Below are 25,209 nucleotides of genomic sequence, written 5' to 3'. Positions count from 1 at the left end.
TCATTTTTTGAAACTGCCGGAATTTTTATAAAAACCGATTAAGCACGAAATTTTTATTAAATATTAAAATCGTACTTTTTACTACAAAAAACATTAGAAAAATACAAAAAAATAAGTTATTTGTAATAATCAAAAAAAAATTATATATACGAATATTTTCTGTGAAAAATTAACTAATGTTGACTAGGATATCAAATTGCGACTGAGACGTGTGTTGAATGTCTCAGAATTGATAAAAATAATCAAAAGGCCAAAAATTTTTTTTTCTTTAATAAAAAAAAAAAATAAACTATAACTATATATTGAATAAAATAATAAATTTATTTATAACTAAAAAATAACAGAAAAAAATATGACGAAAAAAAATATAAATAAGAAAAACGCACACACACACACTTTTAAAAAAATATATCATAAATAATAAAAAAAATAACGTAAGAGAAGAAAAACCTATTAATGATGAATACAGGAACAACGTCATTACTTTGCAACTTTATTAAAAATAATTTCCATCCTATAAACTTAATTCCTTATAATTTTCAAAAATGGTTGTGACTTTCAAAACTTGTGTAAAAAAAAACAACAATCGACCAATTACTCTTACAAAAAATTCGCTAATGATAAAATAAACTCTATTCAAGTTGTATCATTATTATTATATTTTATCATTATTATTACCATTAAAATAATAATTAATTATTAAATCGTGTTGTTATTTAAAAAATAAATAAAAAAAAAATATATCAGTAACGTTAAAGTATTATAAAATGATAATTAATTCGTATAATTAATATTTTTCACCCACCTCGTTTAATTGTTTTTTTTTTTATTTATTAAATTTATATATATATCGACGTTAAAAATAATAATAATAAATAATAATGGTTACTATAAAATATAACTTTTAAATAAAATAATGATAAAAATTAAAATCTTCACTCACGTTCCCGTATTAAATGAAAAAAAAATAATAAATAAAAAAAACGTGAATTCGAAGATGAATTTCCGTCATATTGATGGACATCTATTTATATATAAGTGATTTAAATTTTATATAAAAATAAAATATATCAAGCGTCAATTCATCAATAAAAAAATCAATATGATCTACGCGATAAACAACAAAAATATATTTTTGATGCAAGAAATGAATTAAAGAGGTGAAAAAAAAAATCATTTCTGTTTCTGTCATTCATCAATTTTAAATAGAGTGCCAAGTATTTTAATTTTAATTAAAATAAAAAAAAATAGAATTGAAAAAAAAAATTATTATGTTAGGAATTTTAAATCAAATATATTTATCATGGTTAGCTTAGTTAAAATTTTAATTAAAATAAAATTTAATTTTTTACCACGAAAATATATTTAATTATTAATAAATAAAGAAATAGAATTAAATACACAGATATTTATATATAATTATATGTAGTGGACATAAACATATATATTTTTGAAGAGCAATTAGATTTTATAAATTGTACACCAATTCCTTGAAAATATTGCTCAATCTTTGTTAATATTCTATTTTTAAAAAAATTCTTACTATTTTCGCAAATTACCGAAAAAAAACGCAGACACTGCCCACCGCACATGTTTAATCAATACACACATAACACTCGAAAAATAGAAAATTTTCCTTTTTTGTGAAATAACTTTGTTACTTTTATATTTTTCACAAAACGGCGAATTTTTAGAACATCTTTCATAATAGTAAAATGATGTCTGAATATGATATAAATAATAAATTAACAAAAAAAAATACAAAACATGATATAAAAATATAAATAATAATATAAAAAAATTGTACAACACGCAAAACACACGGCATTCTTCATGAACTCAGTGATAATTGTTGTCATTTATTGTTATATCATGCATTTTTAATTTATTTTAAAATTTATTACCTATATACACACGTTGCAACTAAATAAATATACACACACGAAAAAAAAAATATTTAAAAAAAAATAATGTTTTGATGTTGTTTCACAAACTTTTGTACTTTTCTGGTGTATTTTTCATGTAAAATTTATATCACAACGTTTTTTCTCATGAATCTCTTTCTCTATCATAGCACGTAATTTTTCGATGTTTACAAAAAAAATATATTATGAAGGTATACATTTATTATTAACTTTTATAGTTTTATACACAAAATCCTTAAAACACCTTTAACGATAAAAATTTAGTAAAAAATTGGATTTTTTTTTAATATTTTAACTTAATTAAAGGATAGTTGGTAATTCTTATATAAATGTATAGAAAAAAAAAACAAATTGATTGTGATGTATCCCCTCGCCCACTGTTAATAAATTTCTCTCTTCATTGGACTAAAAAAAAAAAAATTCTGCTCAAATTATTACTAATAACACAATTGACACATAAATTATTAGGAAATGAAACATCGATCATTAAATGTAAAACCATGAAAAAAAAGCACAAAAAATTGCAACTATTTAATAGTAAAATAATATTAACTTCAATATATTATTATATAAATAACCTAAAAAAATTAAAAAATTAATGATACACCAAATATCTCTCTAAATTATGATGATATCTATGATATCCGGGATAGAGAGATGTTATTAATTTAAATAAAAAAAATAATATATGCACTAATAATTATTGCGTATAACGACTGGTTATTTGAATGAAACCATTGTGATAATAACATTTAGTTAATAATAAATATAATATTAAATGAGAAAGAAACTATAGAAAAATCAAGGAGAAGAAAATATGGAATGTATATGATTAAAAAATATATAATAATAAATAATAAAATTATAATAACTGTGAAATCGTTATATTTTTTAAAGTAAGAATATTAGGGATAATTTAACGCGTGCGTGGAATATTTTTTAAAATTTCCAATAAGAAAAAAAAATAAATATTTTTATGAGAGAAATAATAATAAATAAATAATAATTAAAAAAAAACTTTCTTTATATACAATATGAAGAAAAAAATACTAAAAAACATTAAGAAATAAAAAAAATTGTTTTAAAGAAAAAAAAACAAAAAAAAATAAATTTTATGTGAATGTTTATACTTTTTACTAAGCTAACGTAAAGTAACATTAATGTGACATAGGAATCTTATAAATATAAAATTTTATCATTACATGCCAATACATAATATTATCATATATTATGAAAACAGAAAACTAATAAAAAATAATAAATAACGTTAAAAATTCATAAAAACGAAATCCAGAATCCGTGAAGAAAAATCCAATAATATTTATTGATGATAACGCTCTTATACTACCCCAAAAATAAAAAAAAACAACAACTATTAATAATAATAATAATTTAAAAAAAAATATCGCCAAAGATTTATAAAATCGCAAAAACCACACGAAATATATTCGCTAAAAATTTATAAAAAAAACATACACATCAGGTTTCATTGAACATTAATTCTTACCATCATTACAAAAAAAAGATATATATTTATTAAAAAAAAAATAAAACAGTAATTCACGACACACGAACACAATCACTAATAAATTGACACAAAAAATATTTTTCATTAAGGAGTTTGAAATATTTTAAATAATAATTTTTTTAGTTGATTGTAACGATAAAATAAATAAATAAAAAATATATTTAATAAAATTGAATGAATGAATGACATACGACAGAAATAAAAAAAATGATATGAAAAAACACCTCCTGTTAAAATTAAAAAAAAAAACAAAAAAAAAATATATAAAATAAATATATGATTATAATTTAGGATAGAAATTAATTGAAAAAAAAAAGAAATAAAAAATATTGCGATGAATATATTGAGACAGTTAAAAGTTTAAAAAGCAAAAAAAAATTAAAATAATAAATAACTTCGTTATAGAATAATAAATAATTAAAAAAAAATGAATATGAATGAAAGAGAAAAAAAAATAATAATTTGAAAAAATTGTAATAAAAAAATGAAATAAAATTATTGAATTGAAAGTCGCTTGGTTTTGCTTGTTAAAGGATTAAAATTGCACATAGGTAAGTTTGTGACGTCATGTCTAGCCAAGATCCATCCAGAATGACTTCCTTGTTTTGTTTTTTTTTATCGCATTAAAAAGTTGCAGGGCGTTGCAAACCTAATGCAAAGAAGAGAATGTAGATCAAGAAAATAAAAAAAAATACTGGTTCAGAAGAGTGCACTTTAAAATATAAAACAAAGATATAATCAGGTTCTTTTGCAACAATTAAAGTACTTGTCTCTGAACATATTATATATGTTGTATGTGACAACATTTTTTTCGCCATCTTAGTCTAAAAAAGAACAAGAAGAAGAATTTTTCGGTATATAAAGGCGAAGATGGGCGTTGGTTAGTCAGACATTGTTCAGTAGTGAAACAATTCAAATCAATTTTAATTTCTCAAATTAAAATCCCATCAACTTAAACAATAATCATGAAGGTAATAAGATTTTTTTTTTAAACAAAAAAAAATTCTAAAAAAAAATTTTTTTTTCTTTAGTGCATCGCAGCTGTAGTCATGATGGCCTTTGTTGCCTCTGCTTCTGCCGGAAACATCGCCTTGACCGCTCCCTTGGCCTATTCCGCACCATTGACCATTGCATCGCCCGCCATCACCCAATACTCATCAATTCCCGAATCGAAAATCATCGCTAGCCACATTGCTGCCCCAGCACCCATTTTGGCCTACAATGCCCCATTGACCTATGCCGCACCCGCTCCCTTGACCTATGCCGCTCCCTTGGCATATGCCGCACCTGCACCATTGGCCTATACCACCACGAAAGTTGTTGCTGCCCCAATCGCGCCAATTGCTTACACTGCTCTTCCCGGAGAAGCTAAATACACTGCCTTGAACCGCGGTGCCCTTCACGAAGCTCCCCTCCCGGGACACTCATTGTCTCAAACATCCTTGAACTTGGCTCCAGCTGCTAAGTAAATGCAGTTTCCTTATTTATGAACGAAAAAAAAATAAATTAAACGCCATGATTTTGGATCAGAAACGAAGATTTAATTTTTTTTTCTTCTTTGTAGTATCCCTTAAGGCTCCAATTAAAAAAAGTATTGTCCGATTCTTCTTCTACTTTTTTTTTAATCGAAATTCACCTATACTAGTTTTCAAACTGTTTAAAAAAATAATTTTCCTTAATTCTCTTTTGCTCCAGTTTCTCATAAACGGGATTTAACTCACGTTTTATTTTTTTTTCGCCAACATCGTTACTTAGGCGTTAACTTGGCTTCCTGCTCGCAACCACTTTCACTATCATTACTTATCTCATTTACTTCATTCGTACTCTGCGCGAATGCAGTTATTTTTAGAGTGCATATGCTTTAAATGCGTGTGATTGTTTGAAAACAACAAAAAGTAAGTAACGACGGCGGCCTTGAAAAGTAAAACAAGTTGTATGAGTGTTTATTTATCTATCTATCAATTAATAGTAAGATTTTTTCCATGCTGCAAGAGAGAGCGAGAGAATAAAGTGAGTTGACCAATGTGATAAGACGCATATATGCACTTTTTAATTTTTAGGTTTACTCTTTTTTGACAAAAAACTGATTTTGGTTTATTCAATTGTTTTATTTTTATTTTAGGTGTTTTTTGAACTACAAAAAAAAACTGAAAAAATTATAAACAAAAAGGCACGAGATTTTCAAATTGTCAGATTAAGTTAAAGGATGGCTTCATGGCTGTCTGAAGACATATTGTGAACTCGATTGTTAGCACTTGTTAAATTTCATTAAATCCAAACATTAAATCCAACCTGATCCAGGCAAGGAAAATGACAAACAAGAACATATAGAAGTTAGTTGCACAAACATTTAACAGAAATAATGAATTTACCGAGGCTTCGTCTATGCATCGAATATCGCCTTTAAAGCACTCACAGGGAGTAACTGGGGCCAGGACAAAGAGAGCATTATAACAACTTACAAAGCTATTTGTACTCCGATAATAAGCTACGCAACGTTCTGGTTTTCGGAAACGGCTGCTTAGCAGTTGCCAAAACCGATAATATTATCAAGGATGGAAATTTTATAGAGATACTTATCAGCTAAATTACGAAACATACGTATTTGTGTACATCATGCTAAATTACTCTTTGATCCAAAGTGAAACATTTCAAATTGTATCATTAGTTCTAGCTAGCTAAAACTTTTAAAAAACTAATAGTTTCACAAAAATCACCCGTGTAAGAGCTTTCAGAACAAACTTCCAACTTTGGATTAAAATTTCAAAAGAGCTTCATAAAAAGAAATTTAACTTGTATAACACACATAAGAATTTCAAGAACCCTGAAGCATTTCTAATCTAATGTAAATGGTATACTGATCAAAGATAACAAGAAACTACAGATTCTGAAATACGTAGTTTCTTTAGCTTCCTTTACAAAATGAGTTTTCATAAGACGAAATGAGAAACCATACAAAAAATGAACGGAAAATCGACTTTTCTTCAAGATGATTTTTACTTCAATACTTATTTCAACTTGCTTATTAAATAAACTTATAAATGAAAGCATTAAAGAAAAAAAACTATATAAGGACGAAAAAATCGATTCAAAGGAATTTTTTGAAGACAATAAACTGCTTATGTGAGATTTATCATATTAGCTCTTCAAAGTAAATCAAAAAATTTTTTCAAAAAGAAAGGGAAAATTTATAGATAAAATGTTTGATGTGATGTCTGGCACACTTTCAAGAGAATCTGAGTACATTTGTTTCCACTTTTTTTCTAAACAAACAATACCTTCAAGAGCACAAATATATTGAGTAGTGCCCATAAAATACATTTGAAAGCAATAAAACATTATCTCGATGGGCCTTCTGGATTTCCAACTAAAAAATTCTCTGACTTTTCTGACAGTCTTTGTTCACTTTTCAATCTTCTCGCAAGTAAATAAATTTTAAAACTTTTCGCAATGGGACTTTTGAACATCTTACCGCGCTTTCGGCATCTTTGTTGTGTCATGGAACTGGTAGGCTCTGCAATTTTTCGTGTGTGCAAAATAACGAGCAATAAATTTTGTGTGTTTCAGCGTGGGGGGACACTAATTGTCGCCTTATGTGGCATAATGTTCGGTATAAGTCGTTTCTTGCCACTGATAGGTGCCGAGAAGTCGTCAGGAAATGATTTTGGCATAAATGGAGATCCCGCCGACATTGCAAAAGTAGATAATTTTTTAATGGTAGAGGGAATAATTCTTCTGATTTTTCATACTTTCTTGATTGTTGGAACGTGTTTGGTATGAGTCTCTTGGGCTTTAATGCGACAGACATTTTTTTTAATCCATTTCATTACAGAAAATTGCTGTTTTTCTAAAATTCTACGTGATTCTTAGTCTAATTAACCTCATCATCGTATTCATGACGACACTGATATGGATTTCAACAATTGATCCTACTTTCGCCTTCGCCATGGTCATAATTGAGATTGTTGTCCTCTACCTCATTCTTTGTGTCAATTCCTACTATCTCGAAATAACGGAAAATTCCTCAAGTGAACCTGAATAGGCGAGATATTTTTTTTTTGTACAAATAAATAATTTAGCAATAAAATATGTTACTATAAAAAAAAATAAAAGTAAAAGATTGATCAAGGTCATTACCAAGTTACAGACATTTTACATGCGTGTTAACATATGACAGAACTGGTTCATTTCGCTTTGTTGTTGTTCTTACAATATAAACTGTAAACGCATTTTTACGACTTCACAACACGATGTTTCACATGAACTGGTGCTTGCAATGAATTTTCGGGATTAATAGTTTAATGATTTACGTTGATTGGCAATATCACGACATATAAACCGGTTCATAATAGGCGGCAGCAATGGTCAGCTGTAAACTGCAGTTAAATGTACATCAACGTTAAATGCTGAATTTGCATATTTGTAGCGTCATTCATCAATAATGCTGATTATGAGGAGCGCATTAAAAGTGGTGTAATTGATAAAATTGATATTATGGCTCATTTAAAATTGATTGAATATTAAAATTAATAAATGGGTTGAATTTTCAATGCGAAATGATGGATTTGCGGGAATAGTTGATTACCACAGGAAATAAATTTACACAAAATTAGACCAAAAATTTTTTTTGTGGAAGAGATGAAATTGCCTCAAACCAATAGATTTTGTTCATTTCAAACTGGTTAATAGATTTTGACGGATAAATTAATTATTTATTTTTGGAACCATGAAAAGTTATTGTTAATTAACTTTGAAGTATTTATTTATTATTAAAATTGTAATTATTTTAAAATTTCACAATCTGTTTTTTTCAGTAACTTTCCTACAAAAATTATTATTTATTCTCTTAAAGGAAGAAGTTTTTTTAAATAATTAAATTTATATTATTAAATTAAGTTAAATAAAGTATTTAATTTACAAAAAAAAATATAAATAAAAAACTAAAAATAAATAAGGCCGCTCCAAATGAAACTCCGATGATTTGTCCGATGCCGTATATTCGAAAATCCGATGGGGCAAAATAAAAAAAAAAGTTAAAAATTTCATCAAAAATTACCGATTTTTGGTGTATTTTGATAATTTTACAACAAATTTTCAAGAATTTTTTTCAATTTTTAGTAAATAATTTTTGTAATAAAAATGTTATTTTGACATAAAATTTTCTTTAAAAAATAATTTTCATGAAAATTATTGAATTTTTTTTTTTCAAAAAAAATTTGACAGTTATTTTTATGACATTCATTTTTTTCAATTTTAATTAAAATGTTTTTTAAAATCAATTTTTAATACACAAGTATCAATGAAAAAACTTACTTGTTACTTACTTCAAAACACCAAAAATATTGATTAAAGATAAATTTTTTTTTAAAAATTTGGTATTTTGTATGAAAAAAAGTATTTCAAATTCTTTATTTTTTTTGCCCCCCCATTTTTATTTCAAAAATTTTGGACAAAACTATTGAGTTTCATTTGGAGCGGCCTGATTTCGAAATATTTAACATAAATATGAACTACCAATGTTGTTTGTATTTTTGTTGTATTTTTATTCATACTTTGTAAAAAAAATTAAAAATAAGTTTTGATGATCAAACTTAACATTTTTTTTTTTTGCTTTTTGAGGAAAATAAAAAATAATATTTTTTATAAAAGGAATTTAAGAAAAAATAATAAAAAATTAATTTTTTTATATTCAAAAATGGGTGAAATTAATTTGACTCGTTAAAAAAATTACCATGTGAAAATTATTTAATAATTAAAAAATATTTTTAAAAAATTATATTTAAAATTTTAAATAAATAAAAAATAATTAAATAAAATAGTAAAAATTTAATTAAGAAATTTTAATTTAATTTAATTTAATTTGTCTGACATGAATTCAAATTTAATTCATTTTTCATTAAATCAATAAATAAACAAATGTTACATTGTAAATATCTTTTATACAATATAGAATAAATAACTTGCACGCAAACTTTAAAATTTTCCATAAATCTATTTTTTTATAAATGTCAATGTAACCTAACCTTCCTATTTGTCTCAACTTACTCACGCATTTTATGTTCAATTTCTTATGTTTCTTGTTACACAATTCTAACATTCATCAGATATTTTTTTAAATCCGGCTTTGCATCCGGCAATTCCCAAGCAATGAGGATATGCTATTCTGATAACTTTATTATTCCACATTTACGTAAATTACACCCAATTAATATACGATATCTGACAAAAATAAAAAGAACTTGTCCATGATGTGTAACTAAAACTTGTATTCTGCTTTTTTTTGACCAACAGTTAGTAATAATCGTGTAATTTATACGAATTGACTTGACACATGCAGTTTGAGGCAAGGTGTTTCTGCATCTTAAAATAATAAACATTAAAAACACAATAAAATAAAACAAAAAAAGAAACAATGCGTATGCATAGAGTTACTGTTGATTATTTGAGAAGTGTGTAAGATGACGACGGAAAAAAACTGCTATTGCAAGAATCTGGTTTTGATCTAGTTGATGTAAAAAAAGAAGTGAAGACGTACTTTTTTGTATAAAAGGTAGGACTGGTGCAGACAAAAAATCAGACATCGTTCGATAGTTCAACTATTCAAAGCAAACAAAACTAAACTTTAAAAAATCCAACATGAAGGTGAGTTTTTTTCCACTATTTTTATGGAATATTCCATTAAATTCCCATTTCTCCAATAGTGCATTGCAGCTGTAGTCATGATGGCATTCATTGCCTGCGCATCCGCCGGAAACATTGCTCCTCTCGCTTATAGCAGTGGTTTGGCTCTTCCCGCTGTCTCTCAATACTCCTCGATTCCAGCATCAACGTTGATTGCCTCCCAATCTCTTCCGATCTTGACCTACAATCGTCCATTGGCATACATTAACAAGCCAGCAATCTTACCACTTGCTGCCCCCCTTACCTATAACCGTCCATTGGTTTACTCGAACCTCATTGCAACTCCCAAAATCATTGCAGCTCCCAAGATCATTGCTCCTGCCCCAATCACAACTTACACTGCCATTCCTGGACAAGCTAAATACACTGCCTGGAACCGCGGAGCTCTTCACCAAGCTCCATTGCCGGGTCATGGATTGTCTCAAACTTCATTGAACTTGGCTCCTGCTGGATCATGGTAAAAAATAAAAGTTAACCAGTGATTTTTTTTCGAGAAAATAAAAGATTGTAGAGTGTTTTTCTAATAACAAAAAAAGTATTTTTACTCATTTCAACTTTTGAAATTTCTTTTTAAAATCTTTCAAGGCTCATATGATCTAAATAAACCTCAGATTTGTATTTGAAGGACTTTTTTGAAAAATTTTTTTAATTTCAATTTTTTGGCAGTTTTGAGTTAAAAAATGATAAATTAGAGCCCTCTGACAAATTTTTATCCATTTGGAGCAAGATTTGACAAAAATGGCTTTGACACAGTTTTTGACATAGTTTTTGACACAGTTTTTTGCCTTGATTTAGTTTTCAAATCAAAACTATGTCAAAGAAAAATTTTTTTTTCAGTTTCAATTTTTTGGCAGTTTTGAGTTATAAAATGATTAAAAATGATAAATTAGAGCCCCCTGACAAATTTTTATCCATTTGGAGCAAGATTTGACAAAAATGGCTTTGACACAGTTTTTGACATAGTTTTTGACACAGTTTTTTGCCTTGATTTAGTTTTCAAATCAAAAATATGTCAAAGGAAAAATTTTTTTTCAGTTTCAATTTTTTGGCAGTTTTGAGTTATAAAATGATTAAAAATGATAAATTAGAGCCCCCTGACAAATTTTTATCCATTTGGAGCAAGATTTGACAAAAATGGCTTTGACACAGTTTTTGACATAGTTTTTGACACAGTTTTTTGCCTTGATTTAGTTTTCAAATCAAAACTATGTCAAAGGAAAATTTTTTTTTCAGTTTCAATTTTTTGGCAGTTTTGAGTCATAGTTTTTGACATAGTTTTTGACACAGTTTTTTTTGCTCTTGATTTAGTTTTCAAAACAAAACTATGTCAAAGGAAATTTTTTTTTTCAGTTTCGATTTTTTGGCAGTTTTGAGTTAAAAAATGATTAAAAATGATAAATTAGAGCCCTCTGATAAATTTTTATCCATTTGGAGCAAGATTTGACAAAAATGGCTTTGACACAGTTTTTGACATAGTTTTTGACACAGTTTTTTGCCTTGATTTAGTTTTCAAATCAAAACTATGTCAAAGGAAAATTTTTTTTTCAGTTTCAATTTTTTGGCAGTTTTGAGTTAAAAAATGATTAAAAATGATAAATTAGAGCCCCCTGACAAATTTTTATCCATTTGGAGCAAGATTTGACAAAAATGGCTTTGACACAGTTTTTGACATAGTTTTTGACACAGTTTTTTGCCTTGATTTAGTTTTCAAATCAAAACTATGTCAAAGGAAAATTTTTTTTTCAGATTTTTTTTTTTTCAATTTTTTGGCAGTTTTGAGTTAAAAAATGATTAAAAATGATAAATTAGAGCCCTCTGACAAATTTTTATCCATTTGGAGCAAGATTTGACAAAAATTGCTTTGACACAGTTTTTGACATAGTTTTTGACACAGTTTTTTGCCTTGATTTAGTTTTCAAATCAAAACTATGTCAAAGGAAATTTTTTTTTTCAGTTTCGATTTTTTGGCAGTTTTGAGTTAAAAAATGATTAAAAATGATAAATTAGAGCCCTCTGATAAATTTTTATCCATTTGGAGCAAGATTTGACAAAAATGGCTTTGACACAGTTTTTGACATAGTTTTTGACACAGTTTTTTTGCTCTTGATTTAGTTTTCAAAACAAAACTATGTCAAAGGAAATTTTTTTTTTCAGTTTCGATTTTTTGGCAGTTTTGAGTTAAAAAATGATTAAAAATGATAAATTAGAGCCCTCTGATAAATTTTTATCCATTTGGAGCAAGATTTGACAAAAATGGCTTTGACACAGTTTTTGACATAGTTTTTGACACAGTTTTTTGCCTTGATTTAGTTTTCAAATCAAAACTATGTCAAAGGAAATTTTTTTTTTCAGTTTCGATTTTTTGGCAGTTTTGAGTTAAAAAATGATTAAAAATGATAAATTAGAGCCCTCTGATAAATTTTTATCCATTTGGAGCAAGATTTGACAAAAATGGCTTTGACACAGTTTTTGACATAGTTTTTGACACAGTTTTTTGCCTTGATTTAGTTTTCAAATCAAAACTATGTCAAAGGAAATTTTTTTTTTCAGTTTAAATTTTTTGGCAGTTTTGAGTTAAAAAATGATTAAAAATGATAAATTAGAGCCCTCTGATGAATTTTTATCCATTTGGAGCAAGATTTGACAAAAATGGCTTTGACACAGTTTTTGACATAGTTTTTGACACAGTTTTTTTGCTCTTGATTTAGTTTTCAAATCAAAACTATGTCAAAAGAAAATTTTTTTTTTAGTTTGAATTTTTTTAAATTTTGTCATAGCCAAAATATCTTCTTCATCCTTTTTCAATCTTTCTGTAAAAAAAAAATAAATTTTTATTATATCGATATGACGGTTAATATTAAAATTGACCTCAGTTGTAACAAATTGTCACAATAGGGATCTAATAACAGGCGCCTATCCCCTCAGCTGCTCACACCCACAATTGAGTAAAAACATTCTACCAGGTGTCATAAATCAATCGACATTCTTTCCGAAACAGTGAATTGTTTTGATCAGCACTTTGCCACCGACTGTGCCCCTGTTAACAGAAGTCTCGACAACTCCTTTTTTCGCCTTCTTTGATTCGTGACACAAAATCGCTAACTTCCATTGATAATAATTAATTAGAATCATTTGAATTCATAAGACGTACGATTCCGGATTAGTGAACTCAAGTGTTAATAATCCGTTTCAATTATAGAATTGAGACACTCTTTTATTGACTTACTTACCAGATTACGAGCGAGTGTCGCATGCAAATGCATTTCCAATGAATATTCATAAATGGATTTTCGCCGCTATTTGTTGATGTTTATGACAACTTCTTATCATTGGCACGAGATAAAAGTGAGAGTACTTGAGCTTCGAGGTAACCCAAGGCGCATTACCAGTTCGCAAGGCAATCCACTTGTCACATTCTTTCGCGGGAACACAAATGTCCGTTATGCTCTATTAACTGCAGTTTCTCCAGTGCTATGACTTAATCTCGCAGTTTTAGGTTGACAATTGTCAAGAATTCTCCATTGTTTGTGTCAATGTGTCATAAGAATTCGTTCATGAGATCTACCATATGTTAAAAGTCAATTACCCGGATCCAAAATTGCGCTAAAATGATTATAATGATGACAGAAATTGCATCAGAGTACTTGATTGTAATGAATTTTTACCATTCCGGCATCGCTAAGTGTAAGTAGTGTAATTGAAAGGATAAAAAAATAAATTTAAAAGTCATTGAGAGAAGTTTTGTTAACAAAAGTACATTTTTCTAAACTTTTTTCATTTTTTAATTTTTTTTTTAATTTTTAAGATTTTTATTTAATTTAAAAATATTACTTTTAATTAACAAATAACTTATGAACAAAATCAGGACTAATGAGATTTTTTCATGAATGCAGAATCAATATTATAAGCATTTTTATAAATGGAATGGAACATAAAATTCATTCCGCAAGGTAGTTTTATTTATTTATTATTTTAAAGCATTTAAGCTTCATTCCAAACAATACAAGTTCGCACAAATGTATCAACAAAACGCCCTTAGCAGCTGATCTAATTATAATATTTTTTTATATTGTTGAATTAATTAGTTCGAGTCATATTATTGTACGTAATAGTACTAATTAACTAATTATTGTACGAATAATAAAGGCAATAGGCATAAAGTCTGAAAGTTAATTAACTAATTTTCAAATTCTTCTGTCGGGATAAATCCATGCACGAAAAAAGGTACCGAAATGTTTTTAGTTTTTTTTTTTTTGCAAAATGAACACTTTCATCGGATGTATTTAGGTCAATGCAGAATTAAAAAATGTCATTGATTTTTCTTTACAGATTTTTTTTTACAAATATTTTTGAAAGAAATTATAAAAATCAAATATTTTAAAAAAAAAAGTTATTCGATTTTAGATTGCGCTAAAATGATTAAATTTAGGTCAATGCATTTTAAAAGTGAAAAGTGTAATTGAAAGATAAAAAAATAAATTAAAAAATTCATTTTTGTAAACTTTTTTCATAATTTTTTAACTTGAAATTTATTTAAAAATTTTTTCAACTTAAAAATAACTTATTTAATATTTTTGCAAAATCAATTTAAAAAATTTAATTTTAAATAAATATATAAAAATAAGGTAAATTTATTTTTAAAGCATTTAAGCTTCATTCCAAACAATACAAAAAAAAGTTATTCGATTTTTTTAGACAAATTTTTAAAAAATTCAAAGATTGAAATTAAAGAAAAAATCTAAATAAAGTTTGGTTTTTCAAAGTTGATGCACGAAAAAAGGTACCGAAAATTTTAACTTAATTAGAAATTTAAATGGAATTAAAAATTTGTCAAGAATTTTTGTTTGAAAAAAGAATTTTAAAAAAATAACTTAATTTATTTTATTTTAATTAAAGAAAAAATCTCAAGTTTTGGTTTTTCAATAGTTGAAAATTATTACTTAATTAGAAATTAAATGGAAAAAATTTGTAAAGAATTTTTGTTTGAAAAAAGAATTTAAATAACTTAATTTATTTTATTATTGAATTTAAAGAATTTGTGATAATTTTTACATCTTTTGAATTTTCATGCCTAATTTTTTTTTATAAAATTATAAATCTAAAATAGTGGTTAATATTTTTTTTCCATTAAAATTAAATTATTTAATGGATTCTGAAGTAAAAATTAAACAAGTCAAAAAAATTAAATTTTATCAAAAAATTTGATTTTTTTTTATAAATAAGGCCGCTTTAAATGAAAATCAAAAATAAAGTCCAAAATTTAAATAAAAAAAATTAAAATTAAAAAAAAAATTATTGAAATATTATTTTCATACAAAATGACAAAATTTTTCACTATTTTTGAGTGTTAAATATTTTTTATTTATTTTTTTAATTATCTTTTTTTGAGATTTACTAATTTAAAATAGATTTCAGAATATAACATATTAAAGATTAAAGGAAAAAAAATTCATACAAAATAACTTTTAAAAAATATTTGAAAAATAAATGCAGTAATTTTTTAAAAAAATTTAAATAAGAAAATTTATGTTAAATTACGATTTTTTAAACAAAAATTATTTAAAATTTAAAACTTTTTAAAAAAATGTCAATAAACATCTTGAAAAATTATGAAAATACACCTAAAAACGGCCATTTTTGATGAAATTTTTAACTTTTTTTTTGCCCCATTGGATTTTCGACTTTTGTCTTTATTTTTGATTTTCATTTGGAGCGGCCTAATTTGAGTTTTTTTTAAAAACTTATTATTAAGTTTTAATCTTGAGATCAATGATGATCAAAAATATTCATAAATTTATTTATATTTTTTTAAAGTTTATGGATTTATATAAAGAACATTAAATTTTTTCATAGGAATTCGTATTTAAATTTTTATATTATCAAAATCAATATCAAATTTTATTTTATCAAAATTTTTGTGACTTTTTTCTAAATAAAAAGTTAAGCGTATCATTATTAGTGATGATAAAGTTTTTTAGAGAAAATATAGAAGTTAAAGTAGAAATTTTGACTTTTTTACAAATTTTTAAGAAATTTGGAGTAATAATTGACAAGCATATATGTAAGATACAAAAATTTAGGTCAAAATAAACTAAAATTTTAGGTTTTCACTTTATAGGTAAAGATAATTTTAACTGAATTGACACATCAACTTAGGTTAATAATTTTTCGTCTATTATCAATCCTATAAGCTATTCATGTGAGAGAATAACATACAATGAAACAATATCAGAAATTGCAACACCCTCAATATCAAAATTATCTCCATCCATTGAACGCAACTCAATAAAATCAGTTGTATTTAAATTAATTGATAACAAGCCTTCTAACATTATGACGAAGTCAACTCACACTTTCCGCAGTTGTTTGATATATTGGCGGCAATTAAATGTTATTCTGCGGCAATTATTGTAACGTTGACTGTTATTACGATAATATTGTTTTAGAACATGACACGCCCTCTACAAATATGTGATCCGATCCGCAATAGAACAACTGCAGACGATATTATGAGTGTTTTAATGAAATGCATATTTATGCAGAAAATTTGTATCCAACGGTTCTAGAAAAGGAGTTGATGAGGCACGGTCATCTATTGAAAGTTGTTGTTTGATGAAAAATCGTTTTTATTGAGTTTTAACCCTCTCTGGCGTTGGAATAATTTCTGTAGATTGACAAAGTCCAGTGTGTGAGAGATAAAATAGATCAAGTGCCGAGTGTAATATATTACAACCTTTGTAATAATTACCTGCTCTATTTACTCTCGGGGTCCGTATGAAGCTGTTTCAGTTCGATTTCTACAGGGGTGGCTACTAATATGGACATAATCTAATGCAATTCTATTGTTCGTTTCGCATTCGTTGTGAGATTGCAAATCAATTTAGAAAAAAAATCTGCATAATCGCGTATTAGACTGTATTTTAACACAGAAATGAGGTATAAAAACCTTGTCAACTTTGTTCTAAGCCATCAGACATTGTCTTGCGTTCCACAAGTGATCAAGTGAAGTCTCACGAAACAATCTCAAAATGAAATTCCTTGTTGTTTTAATGGCATTGGCAGTTGCTGTCCAATCTTCCGTTATCCCATATCCCTATGGAGTCGTTGGAGCTCCGCATGTCGTTGCTGCAGGATGGCCATGGGCTGCTCCCATCACCCAATATTCACACATTGGACGTAAGTAGCTCAAAATGGATTAAAAAAAAATAAAAATTTGAAAAAAATATTTTTTTAGCTTATGCCGTTGCTCCAGCAGTCACCGTAGCTAAGCACGTTCCAGCTGCCGTTCAAGTTGTTGCTACTCACCACGGAGTTGTCCATGCTCCAGTTGTTGCTGCTCATGCTCCCGCCGTCGTTGTTGCTCCAGCTCCAGCTGCCAGTTACACTGCCGCTACCCGAGGCGCCGTTCATCAAGCTCCCTTGGAAGGACATGCCGTCTCTCAAACCTCATTGAACTTGGCTCCAGCTCCAGGAACTGTCTAAAGAATGTCTTGTTCTTTTCTTCTTCTACTTTTACTTCGTTTTTCATGAGATTTCACTTTCTTTCTATTTTCTCGATGGATTTGTCAGGAGATCATCAGTTATTGATGTTGCCGGAATTCAAGACTTTTTGTGATCTTTTTCTTTTCTTTTCTATCAAATATTATATCTATCAAAAAAAAAATGTGAAATAAATGAAAATATTCAAAAAAATTATTTTATTCTCGAAAAAAAAATTAAAATATTTAAAAAAAAATATTCATAAACATTTTTTTAATTTTTCAAATCAAATCAAATTTAAAAAAGAATTAAAATATTTTTAAAAAAATCACTTGAAAAGTATAACAGGCGAAAAAATTAAATTTCTTCAAAAACTTTAAATTTTAGAAATTAGAGATAATTTTGAAAATTCCTAATAAAATTTTTTTAAATTAATTCGAACAATAAATCAAAATTTAATTTTTTAATAAATTTTAATTTTTTTCTTAATTTTTAATTTATTCAAAAAGTTTTAAAAAAATTTAAAGATTTTCAAAAAAAATTCTTAAAAAATAATTATTTTTTAAATTCAGAAGAATAACAAAATATTTACATAACATCATTTTGATTTTTTGATAACATAAAAACTCTAAAAAATAAATAAGTCTAAAACTTAAAAAAATTGTCAATTTTATAAAAAAAAATCGAAAGAAATTCAATTTTTTTACGGAAAACTTTACCACTGAACCTAATTGACTCCTTAAAATCGCGAAAAGACGCTAATTTTATTATTTTTTAAATTAAAAATTTAATTATTTTAAATAATTTTTAATTTACCTATTTTTAATTTTTTTTTATTTTATTTTAGAAAAATTATAAGACAGAAAAAACCCTTTTTATACTCACCATGAGCAACAAAAAAATATTTGAGACCGAAAATTGGAAAAAATGACACTTCAGAATCCAAAATTTTGTGAAAAAAAAAATGAAGAAAAATAATCAAGTGCCTTGTGTTTTGTTGAATAAAAGTAAAATTTATAAACTAAAATGTGACCTTAAAACTAGGAAAATAATGAATGTTGAACAATTCCATGTTTTGTTTAGATATTTTTTCAGTTAGATACTTCGATAAGATTTATTCGCAAGTATTTTCATTTTGAGTTTTTCTTTTGTGTTAAAAAACTGCATATTTTAACATGAAAAAAATTGTGTCGACATTCATTTTAGTCGGAGCCAGCCTTGAGCTTAGCAAGGAACTCAGCCTTGTGGGCTGCGATCTTGGCTTTGCGTTGTTCCAAGGTGAGCTTGAGTTTGTTCCAGCGTTTCTTGGTGACCTTCTTGGCAGCCTTCTTCTTGTAGGCGGGATCAGCACGGATGGCGGAGTGGGCCTTCTTGTAAATGGTTTCGATCTGAAATTTGAAAAGAAATATTTTAACGAATGTTTTTAAAAGAAATTTGAGCAAATCCTAATTAATTTTATTTTTTTTTTTTGCTCCAAAAATTTTCTCAAAATTTTTTACAAATTAATTTTTTAATACTTTTAAAATCAAAAAAAAATTCAAAACATAAAATTTAATTTCATTAAATTAAATTTAAATTAATTTTTAATTTAAATCATTAAATCAATTTAATTTTAAATTCGTAATTTTTTTTAGATATATAAAAAAATGATGACTATCGATATTCTAAAACTATTTTAAATTAAATCATTTTTAAATTTGAATAAAATTATTTTAAAAAATTAAAATAATTTAAAATTTTTTAAATAATTTTATTAATTAATTTTTTCAAATAAAATTAAATTTAATTTTAATTTTTTTCAATTTTTTTTAATTTTTTTTCAATTTTTTTTTTTAATTTTTTTTTTATTTTATTTATTTATTTATTTTTTTTTTTTTTGAGAGAAAGATTTAAAAATAAATTTGGAAATAAATGTCATATTCATCACAGGAAGTTGCATGTAATTGCATTTTGCGTACATTTAACACCGAACTTGAATATTATTTTACTGTGGTCCAAATTTGGGCACGACGCGATCGACAAGACTTGATCATGTCGTAATTTAAATGGACGTAAAAATCAAAAAAAAAAAAAAAAAAAAAATCACAAAAAAATAAACTTACATCGTCGGCTTTGATGCCCAAGGAAATGTATTTGCTGAATTGGCGTTTGAAGGCTTCCTCATCTTCGCCCTCCAAGGTGCGCATGTAGTCGGCAACGTGTTGCCCAAAGATGTGAGCACGATGAACTTCGGCGTTGAAGCTCTTGTTCTCGGCGCTGTAACCGGGGAAACGTTTGACGGAATGGGGGATGTTGAGACCACCATCGACGGCTCCCTTCATGGCACCAAAAACGCGAGCGCCCGTAGAAGTACGCGTCAAACCGACATCCAAGAAGCAACGGAACGCAGCTGGACCATCGTCGACAGGCTCAACCAAATATTCCTCGCCAGTGACGTCAGTGCATCCGCTGTACAAGGATTCCAAGCCGAGCTTGTTCAAAATGCGGCGAGCAACCAACAAACCGGTGCAATAGGCAGCAGCGTAGTTGGTGAGACCGACCTTGACTCCGTAGCGGGGCAATTCGTGGGAATAAGCGGCGCAAACGATGCGGTCTCCCTCGATGCGAGCATAGGCGATTTGGCAGGTGATGTCGCGGTTGCTCAAACGGACAATCAAACGGTATTTGGGGGTGTTGTACTTGTTCTTATCTTGGAAGATGAGACGCTTGCGGGCTTGGTAATCGGTTTTACCTTCACGGCGCCTCTTGAACTTGACTTGGTACCTCTTGAAGTACTGCTTGTTCTTGACAACTTTAACGAAGCCCTGAAACGAAAAATAAAATGAGGTTAGTTTTTATTTTTTTTCTCATAAAAATCCTTAAAAATTTAAAATTATCCTGAAAAACAATCAAAATTCATCACAAAAAACAATTTCACTTGAAAATTTTTAATAAATTCACTTTTTCTTCAAATTTTTACAAAAGTCGACCATTTATGCAGAATCCATGCAACAATGCGACGACGACGACGACACGAGTTCCATACGTGAAGATTTTTGTTTTTCACTTTTTGCGTAAATTTGGTAGTTTTTCGCGGGAATTTCACTTTGTTCGTGCCACTGCGGCACTTTTGGATGAATTTTGAGTATTTTCAGGGATAATTTCGCGCTTTTTTTGGCCAAAAACCTACCATTGTTGCGGGAAAATATCCTCGTGGCTCAAATGACGAAATGAAAAGGGCTGTTCGTTCAGTCAAACGTGATTGAGACGATGTGAGACGAATGAAATTGATACTGTTATACGTGAGGTTAGTGAGGCGCGTAACTGAATTTCAGACGAAATCCATAGTGACGAGAGTGACGAAATTGAGACGAATGAAATTGATACTGTTATATGCTGTCAGCTAAGTATACCAGTCTGTTATACTTAGCTGACAGATGTATAACAGTTCACTTTCATTCGTCTCAAATTTCCCTCATAGTCACTATGGATTTCCTCTGCAATTCGTTACGAGCCTCATGTATAACAGTATCATTTTCATTCGTCTCAAACCTGCAGAGTAATGTTTTCGTCCGATTCACAACCCACGCCGGAGTTTGTTGTTCGCCGTGATACAGTAGTCCATGACTTTGAGACGAATGAAAGTGATAAGTCGCCAAAAACCGTTGAGTCTGTTTTGTAAACAATTTTTCCAATTTCTCTGCCGGAAAAATGGCTCAAAAAACCCTAAAAACCTCATCAATCGACCAAAGATTGCGAACCATCAAAGACACTGTCGAAAAAATGTGTTGGGATCATTACGTGCATCCAAAAACTGTAACAAAAACAGCAGCAGAAATCATAAACGAAGAAACTTCTTCAATGTCTCAAGTCCTCCGAGAAGTCAATGAATCTCACAGATCTTTGGAAGAATTCGCCACATTCCTCACAGAAACCCAAAATTACTGCAACGACATTGAAAAGGAAATTCATCAAGCCTACAACATGTGCGGGCTGGAAATCCCAAGTCTCGAAGAACTTTTAGGAGAGAATTTCGTCGACGAAGAAGAGGAAGAAGAAACTGAACCAGATGACGAGGAACCCGACGACACGAAAGAAAACGAGTCAGATAGCATGGGAGGACTGACTTTTTGCGAACCCACGCCCGCTAAACCCATCAAAAGTGCAAAAAAATTATTCTAATTCAAGTAGGTTTAATAAAATATCTCTTTAGAGAGTGTCTCTAGTGCAAAAAATTACCTTAAGAAAACAGTAACAAGTCACGAAGGAGGTCAAAAACTAAAATGCCAAGTAAAATAAGAAAGATCTGATGAACTGCGAGCTCGTACAAGTCTCATTCGCCCCAGGCATCATCGTCTCCCCAACCTCCATCCTCACTGGCGACATTTTCTGTGGCGATATTTAGTCTCGTACTGGCTGTTTCCTGCTTTGGGCTCACTTTTGTCGCTTCTTTTTCGAATAAAGTGACACTGGCACTCTTAATGACGGGCTCCATATCCTTAAAAAAGTCAAATTCTTCGGGTTCTTCAACTTTTCGGAAAATCTGGTTCTTAATATCTAATTCATCGATGTTGTCGGTCTTTATTGCAGTTCGTGTTTTGGCGATTTCTCGCACTTGAGGCGCTTCAAAGACCTCATTCGCGACAATTTCTTCCGTTATTTGACTAGAATGCGTTTCTGGAATGCTGTGCGTCGGATTTTCCCAATCGCTCCAATCTTCATTCTCATTTGTGGCATCAACGGGTTCCATTTCTTCGCCTTCTGGCGTGAGACGTTCCGGCATTGACTCTTGAGTCTCTTCTAGATTTAAGCTGACATCAGTTTCGATAGCTTGACTGCTATTTTCAGGGTCTCCGTTGACATTTTGCGGCAAAGTAAATGACCCGGAGACATCTACGGGCTCGGGAATGGGACTTTCGGAGGTCATGAGATGCTCGGCGGAGGTAATGACGGGCGTTATGGATCGTGGTTCGGTGCGACTTTTGACAATTTGTGTTTCGGGACCTTGAGGACGTCCGTCGGAGAAGATTTTTGTGCGATTTCCGCCGATTACTTGCGTTGCGCCGAGTATCGGGACGAGATCTGCCATGCAAAGAAGTGTTCGTGACACCAAAAAATCATTTGTGTCCTTGATACCGAGCAGCAATTGCGGCAAAATGTCGTTTTTGAGATCGTCTTTGGCGAACATCTCGACGTACGACGGGAAATATTCGAGTAAGGCGATGCGGATTTGGGAGTCTTTGATGGCAAATGCTTGTTTGATGCGAGGAATCAGATATTTTTGAAAAATTTCCGTCGAAAAAAGTCCCGGACCGGCGACAATTAACGATTCTTGCTGCGGAATGTCATCCAAATTCTTGGGTTTCAATAAAAATGGAATGAAACAATTTTTCGCCGTCATGTCGAGCAGCACAAGTCGCGAAAGTAACAACCCAGAAAGCTGCGATGCCACAATTTCCTCGTCGAAAACGCGAAGACGATCAATTAAATTGCTGAAAAATTCCTGTTTCGATTCGTGACTTTTCAGCGGGAGCTCCGTCAAGTACGAATGGATCAAGATAAAGTCATGATTGAAGTACGGATGAAGCAAAATCGCCGATAAACTTGGGCGGAAATTCACGTCTTCGTGTTTCAAGTGCTTCAAGCAATATTCTCGGAATTCTTCAATGTGCGGAATGCTGCCCTTTGTTTGTTTTAACAAGTCGTCACATAAAACGGCGAAAGCGAATTGCTCAATTCCAAGAAAGCCCGTTTTGATTTCGTCTTTGCCGACAGCTTTTTTGTAGCGATACGTGACAGATTTGTCGATGATCGTTTGAGAGAGATCTGAGGACTTCCAAACATGCTCGAAGCCGAATAATTTCCATTGACCTTCGTCGTTTACGTAAATTGAGGAGATGCAGATGTTGAGATGACGTGCTTTGGCCTAAAATTTAAAAAAAATTGTTAAAAAAAATTAAAGAGTTAGAAATGGAAAATATTCGTGAAAAATAATTAATTTTTTAAATTTAATTTTTTTTATGAATATTTTTAAATTAAATTTTTTATCATTAAAAAATTTGCAAAATGTAAAATTAAAAAGAAAAAAAATATTTTAAAATTAATTATTTCAAGAAAAATTAAAAGTCTTATATTAGGAAAAAAAATTTGAAGTCGTTTTCGAAAAAAAAAATATTTGTATTTTGTTTTTGTGATATTTTTTTTATAAATTCTACAGCAAAAATTAACCTCAAAGTTCACGAAAAATTTTTTTGGTTAAAAAAAAAGATCGTTTCATTTTTTTCTTTCAAAAAAACATTTAAAAAAATTCGAAAACATTTGATTTTAAAAAAAAATTATTCGAATTTTCGGTTGTCCACTAAAATTTCTTTAAAATTTATTAAAAATTTTGAATTGAAAATGAGACGATTTTTAAAGAAAATTTTCAATTTTTTTTTTTATACAACCATTGGAGCAAGCTCTCAAACCTTTTTATGAAAATTTGATATTTTTTAGACTACGTTGAAGGTTTTTGTCCACAGGAGTGGACATTTTTGTTTTACATGATATCAAAAAAATTTTTTTGGGTATCAAAGGAGCGTGCTAAAATTGTTACATAAAAAAAATTTCATTTTTACAGAGTTCTAATCAAAAATGTGTTCGCCACGGAAAGGGATAGGAAAAGAAATTTGATTTCAAAAAAAAAAAAATAAAAAATATTTTTTGGTTATTATTCTTGACATTTTTTCGAAAAACTTTCAAAAATTACAAAAAAAAAAAATTTTTTGAAATTTAAATTTTTTTGAATAAAAAGAAAAATTTTTTGAAAAAATTGAAAATTTAAAATTTTTTTTTTTTTTCAAAAAACTAATTTTTGTGATATTTTTTTTATAAATTCAAAAATAAAAATTTATTTCTCACCTGTTCAACAAGAAATGCAACTGCTCCCAAAATACTCTTCAATCCGATGCAGATTTGAATGTCATTCAGTCCACTCAGCACCGCAGAAAGCGGCTTGCAATTTTCCGTCGCGAGAAAAGCATTCGTTCCCACAGTCCATGCCGCAACGTATTTCAAAATATTCGGATGTCGATAAATTTTGATATTATGAATCGCTCTCGTCAGCGGATTTTGTCCGTCAACCAGGAAATTTGTCTGCAGCGGATCATCGTTTTGAAATATTGCGAGCAGCTCTTTTTCGACTTTTTCTGTTGTGCTTCCGCCGGGCGATGCTGAACCTCCTTTGTTGCTGCCTGACTTTTTATTTGCCGATGTCGGCGGAGACGAAGGCGGAAGTTGACCCAAATTTAGCGAATAAAAGTCCGTCACTTCAATTGCCTTCTTATCAATTACTAAGCCCTTTAGTTGCGACGATGTCTCGTTTCCCATGATGTTGGATGTGCAAATGATACTTTGACATACAAATAGCCGATCCGTGATGCAAAACGAGTGAAAAAACTGGAGAAAATTGATAAGTTTAAGCAATTTTCTCGCGGAAACTTTTTAAGTGATTCGTCGTGAATGTTTTTTTTTAGATGACAGTAATTCAGGGATGGAGGATGTGTGATGTGCAGAAATGTTGCCCTGTAAAAAAATTATTATTTTTTACCGCATTTCGAAGAAAAATGCGGTATTAAA

At 28.8% G+C, this 25,209-nt stretch overlaps 4 protein-coding genes across 4 annotated transcripts; 2 read left to right on the top strand and 2 right to left on the bottom strand.

The window, feature by feature from the left end:
* The first annotated feature begins 4,418 nt into the window (after positions 1-4,418).
* On the top strand, positions 4,419-10,641 carry LOC134828504 (uncharacterized). The gene is made up of 7 exons (XM_063841484.1): positions 4,419-4,424; positions 4,485-4,573; positions 4,664-4,918; positions 7,324-7,481; positions 7,880-7,926; positions 10,045-10,095; positions 10,155-10,641. Exons 1-7 carry the CDS (start codon positions 4,419-4,421, stop codon positions 10,593-10,595), a joined length of 1,047 nt encoding a protein of 348 aa, XP_063697554.1. The 3' UTR covers positions 10,596-10,641.
* A 6,459-nt stretch (positions 10,642-17,100) lies between these two features.
* LOC134831220 (adult cuticle protein 1-like) lies at positions 17,101-17,826 on the top strand. Its single transcript, XM_063844894.1, has 2 exons — positions 17,101-17,310; positions 17,369-17,826. Exons 1-2 carry the CDS (start codon positions 17,163-17,165, stop codon positions 17,614-17,616), a joined length of 396 nt encoding a protein of 131 aa, XP_063700964.1. The 5' UTR covers positions 17,101-17,162; the 3' UTR covers positions 17,617-17,826.
* Positions 17,827-18,686: 860 nt separating this feature from the next.
* LOC134832721 (large ribosomal subunit protein uL18) lies at positions 18,687-20,859 on the bottom strand. Its single transcript, XM_063846845.1, has 3 exons — positions 20,783-20,859; positions 19,716-20,417; positions 18,687-19,001 (listed from the first exon to the last, which is right to left on the bottom strand). Exons 1-3 carry the CDS (start codon positions 20,783-20,785, stop codon positions 18,816-18,818), a joined length of 891 nt encoding a protein of 296 aa, XP_063702915.1. The 5' UTR covers positions 20,786-20,859; the 3' UTR covers positions 18,687-18,815.
* A 904-nt stretch (positions 20,860-21,763) lies between these two features.
* On the bottom strand, positions 21,764-25,083 carry LOC134831836 (protein-associating with the carboxyl-terminal domain of ezrin). The gene is made up of 2 exons (XM_063845660.1): positions 24,493-25,083; positions 21,764-23,518 (listed from the first exon to the last, which is right to left on the bottom strand). Exons 1-2 carry the CDS (start codon positions 24,958-24,960, stop codon positions 21,926-21,928), a joined length of 2,061 nt encoding a protein of 686 aa, XP_063701730.1. The 5' UTR covers positions 24,961-25,083; the 3' UTR covers positions 21,764-21,925.
* Positions 25,084-25,209: the final 126 nt, after the last annotated feature.

The sequence above is a fragment of the Culicoides brevitarsis genome, chromosome 2, assembly GCF_036172545.1.
Source record: "Culicoides brevitarsis isolate CSIRO-B50_1 chromosome 2, AGI_CSIRO_Cbre_v1, whole genome shotgun sequence".
Lineage (NCBI taxonomy): Eukaryota > Metazoa > Arthropoda > Insecta > Diptera > Ceratopogonidae > Culicoides > Culicoides brevitarsis.
This window is presented reverse-complemented; position numbering and strand designations above follow the sequence as displayed.

What these genes read in the sequence shown, in the direction of transcription:
- LOC134831836 (XM_063845660.1), bottom strand. Translation starts at nt 24,960, where the DNA reads ATGGGAAACGAGACATCGTCGCAACTAAAGGGCTTAGTAATTGATAAG. An exon ending in TTGCATTTCTTGTTGAACAG is followed by an intron (nt 23,519 to 24,492) that starts GTGAGAAATAAA and finishes TTTAAATTTTAG; the next exon opens with GCCAAAGCACGTCATCTCAA.
- LOC134828504 (XM_063841484.1), top strand. An exon ending in AATAACGGAAAATTCCTCAA is followed by an intron (nt 7,482 to 7,879) that starts GTGAACCTGAAT and finishes GCATATTTGTAG; the next exon opens with CGTCATTCATCAATAATGCT. An exon ending in TTAAAAAATCCAACATGAAG is followed by an intron (nt 10,096 to 10,154) that starts GTGAGTTTTTTT and finishes TTTCTCCAATAG; the next exon opens with TGCATTGCAGCTGTAGTCAT.
- LOC134832721 (XM_063846845.1), bottom strand. An exon ending in TGGGCATCAAAGCCGACGAT is followed by an intron (nt 19,002 to 19,715) that starts GTAAGTTTATTT and finishes TTCAAATTTCAG; the next exon opens with ATCGAAACCATTTACAAGAA.
- LOC134831220 (XM_063844894.1), top strand. Translation starts at nt 17,163, where the DNA reads ATGAAATTCCTTGTTGTTTTAATGGCATTGGCAGTTGCTGTCCAATCT. An exon ending in CCAATATTCACACATTGGAC is followed by an intron (nt 17,311 to 17,368) that starts GTAAGTAGCTCA and finishes ATATTTTTTTAG; the next exon opens with CTTATGCCGTTGCTCCAGCA.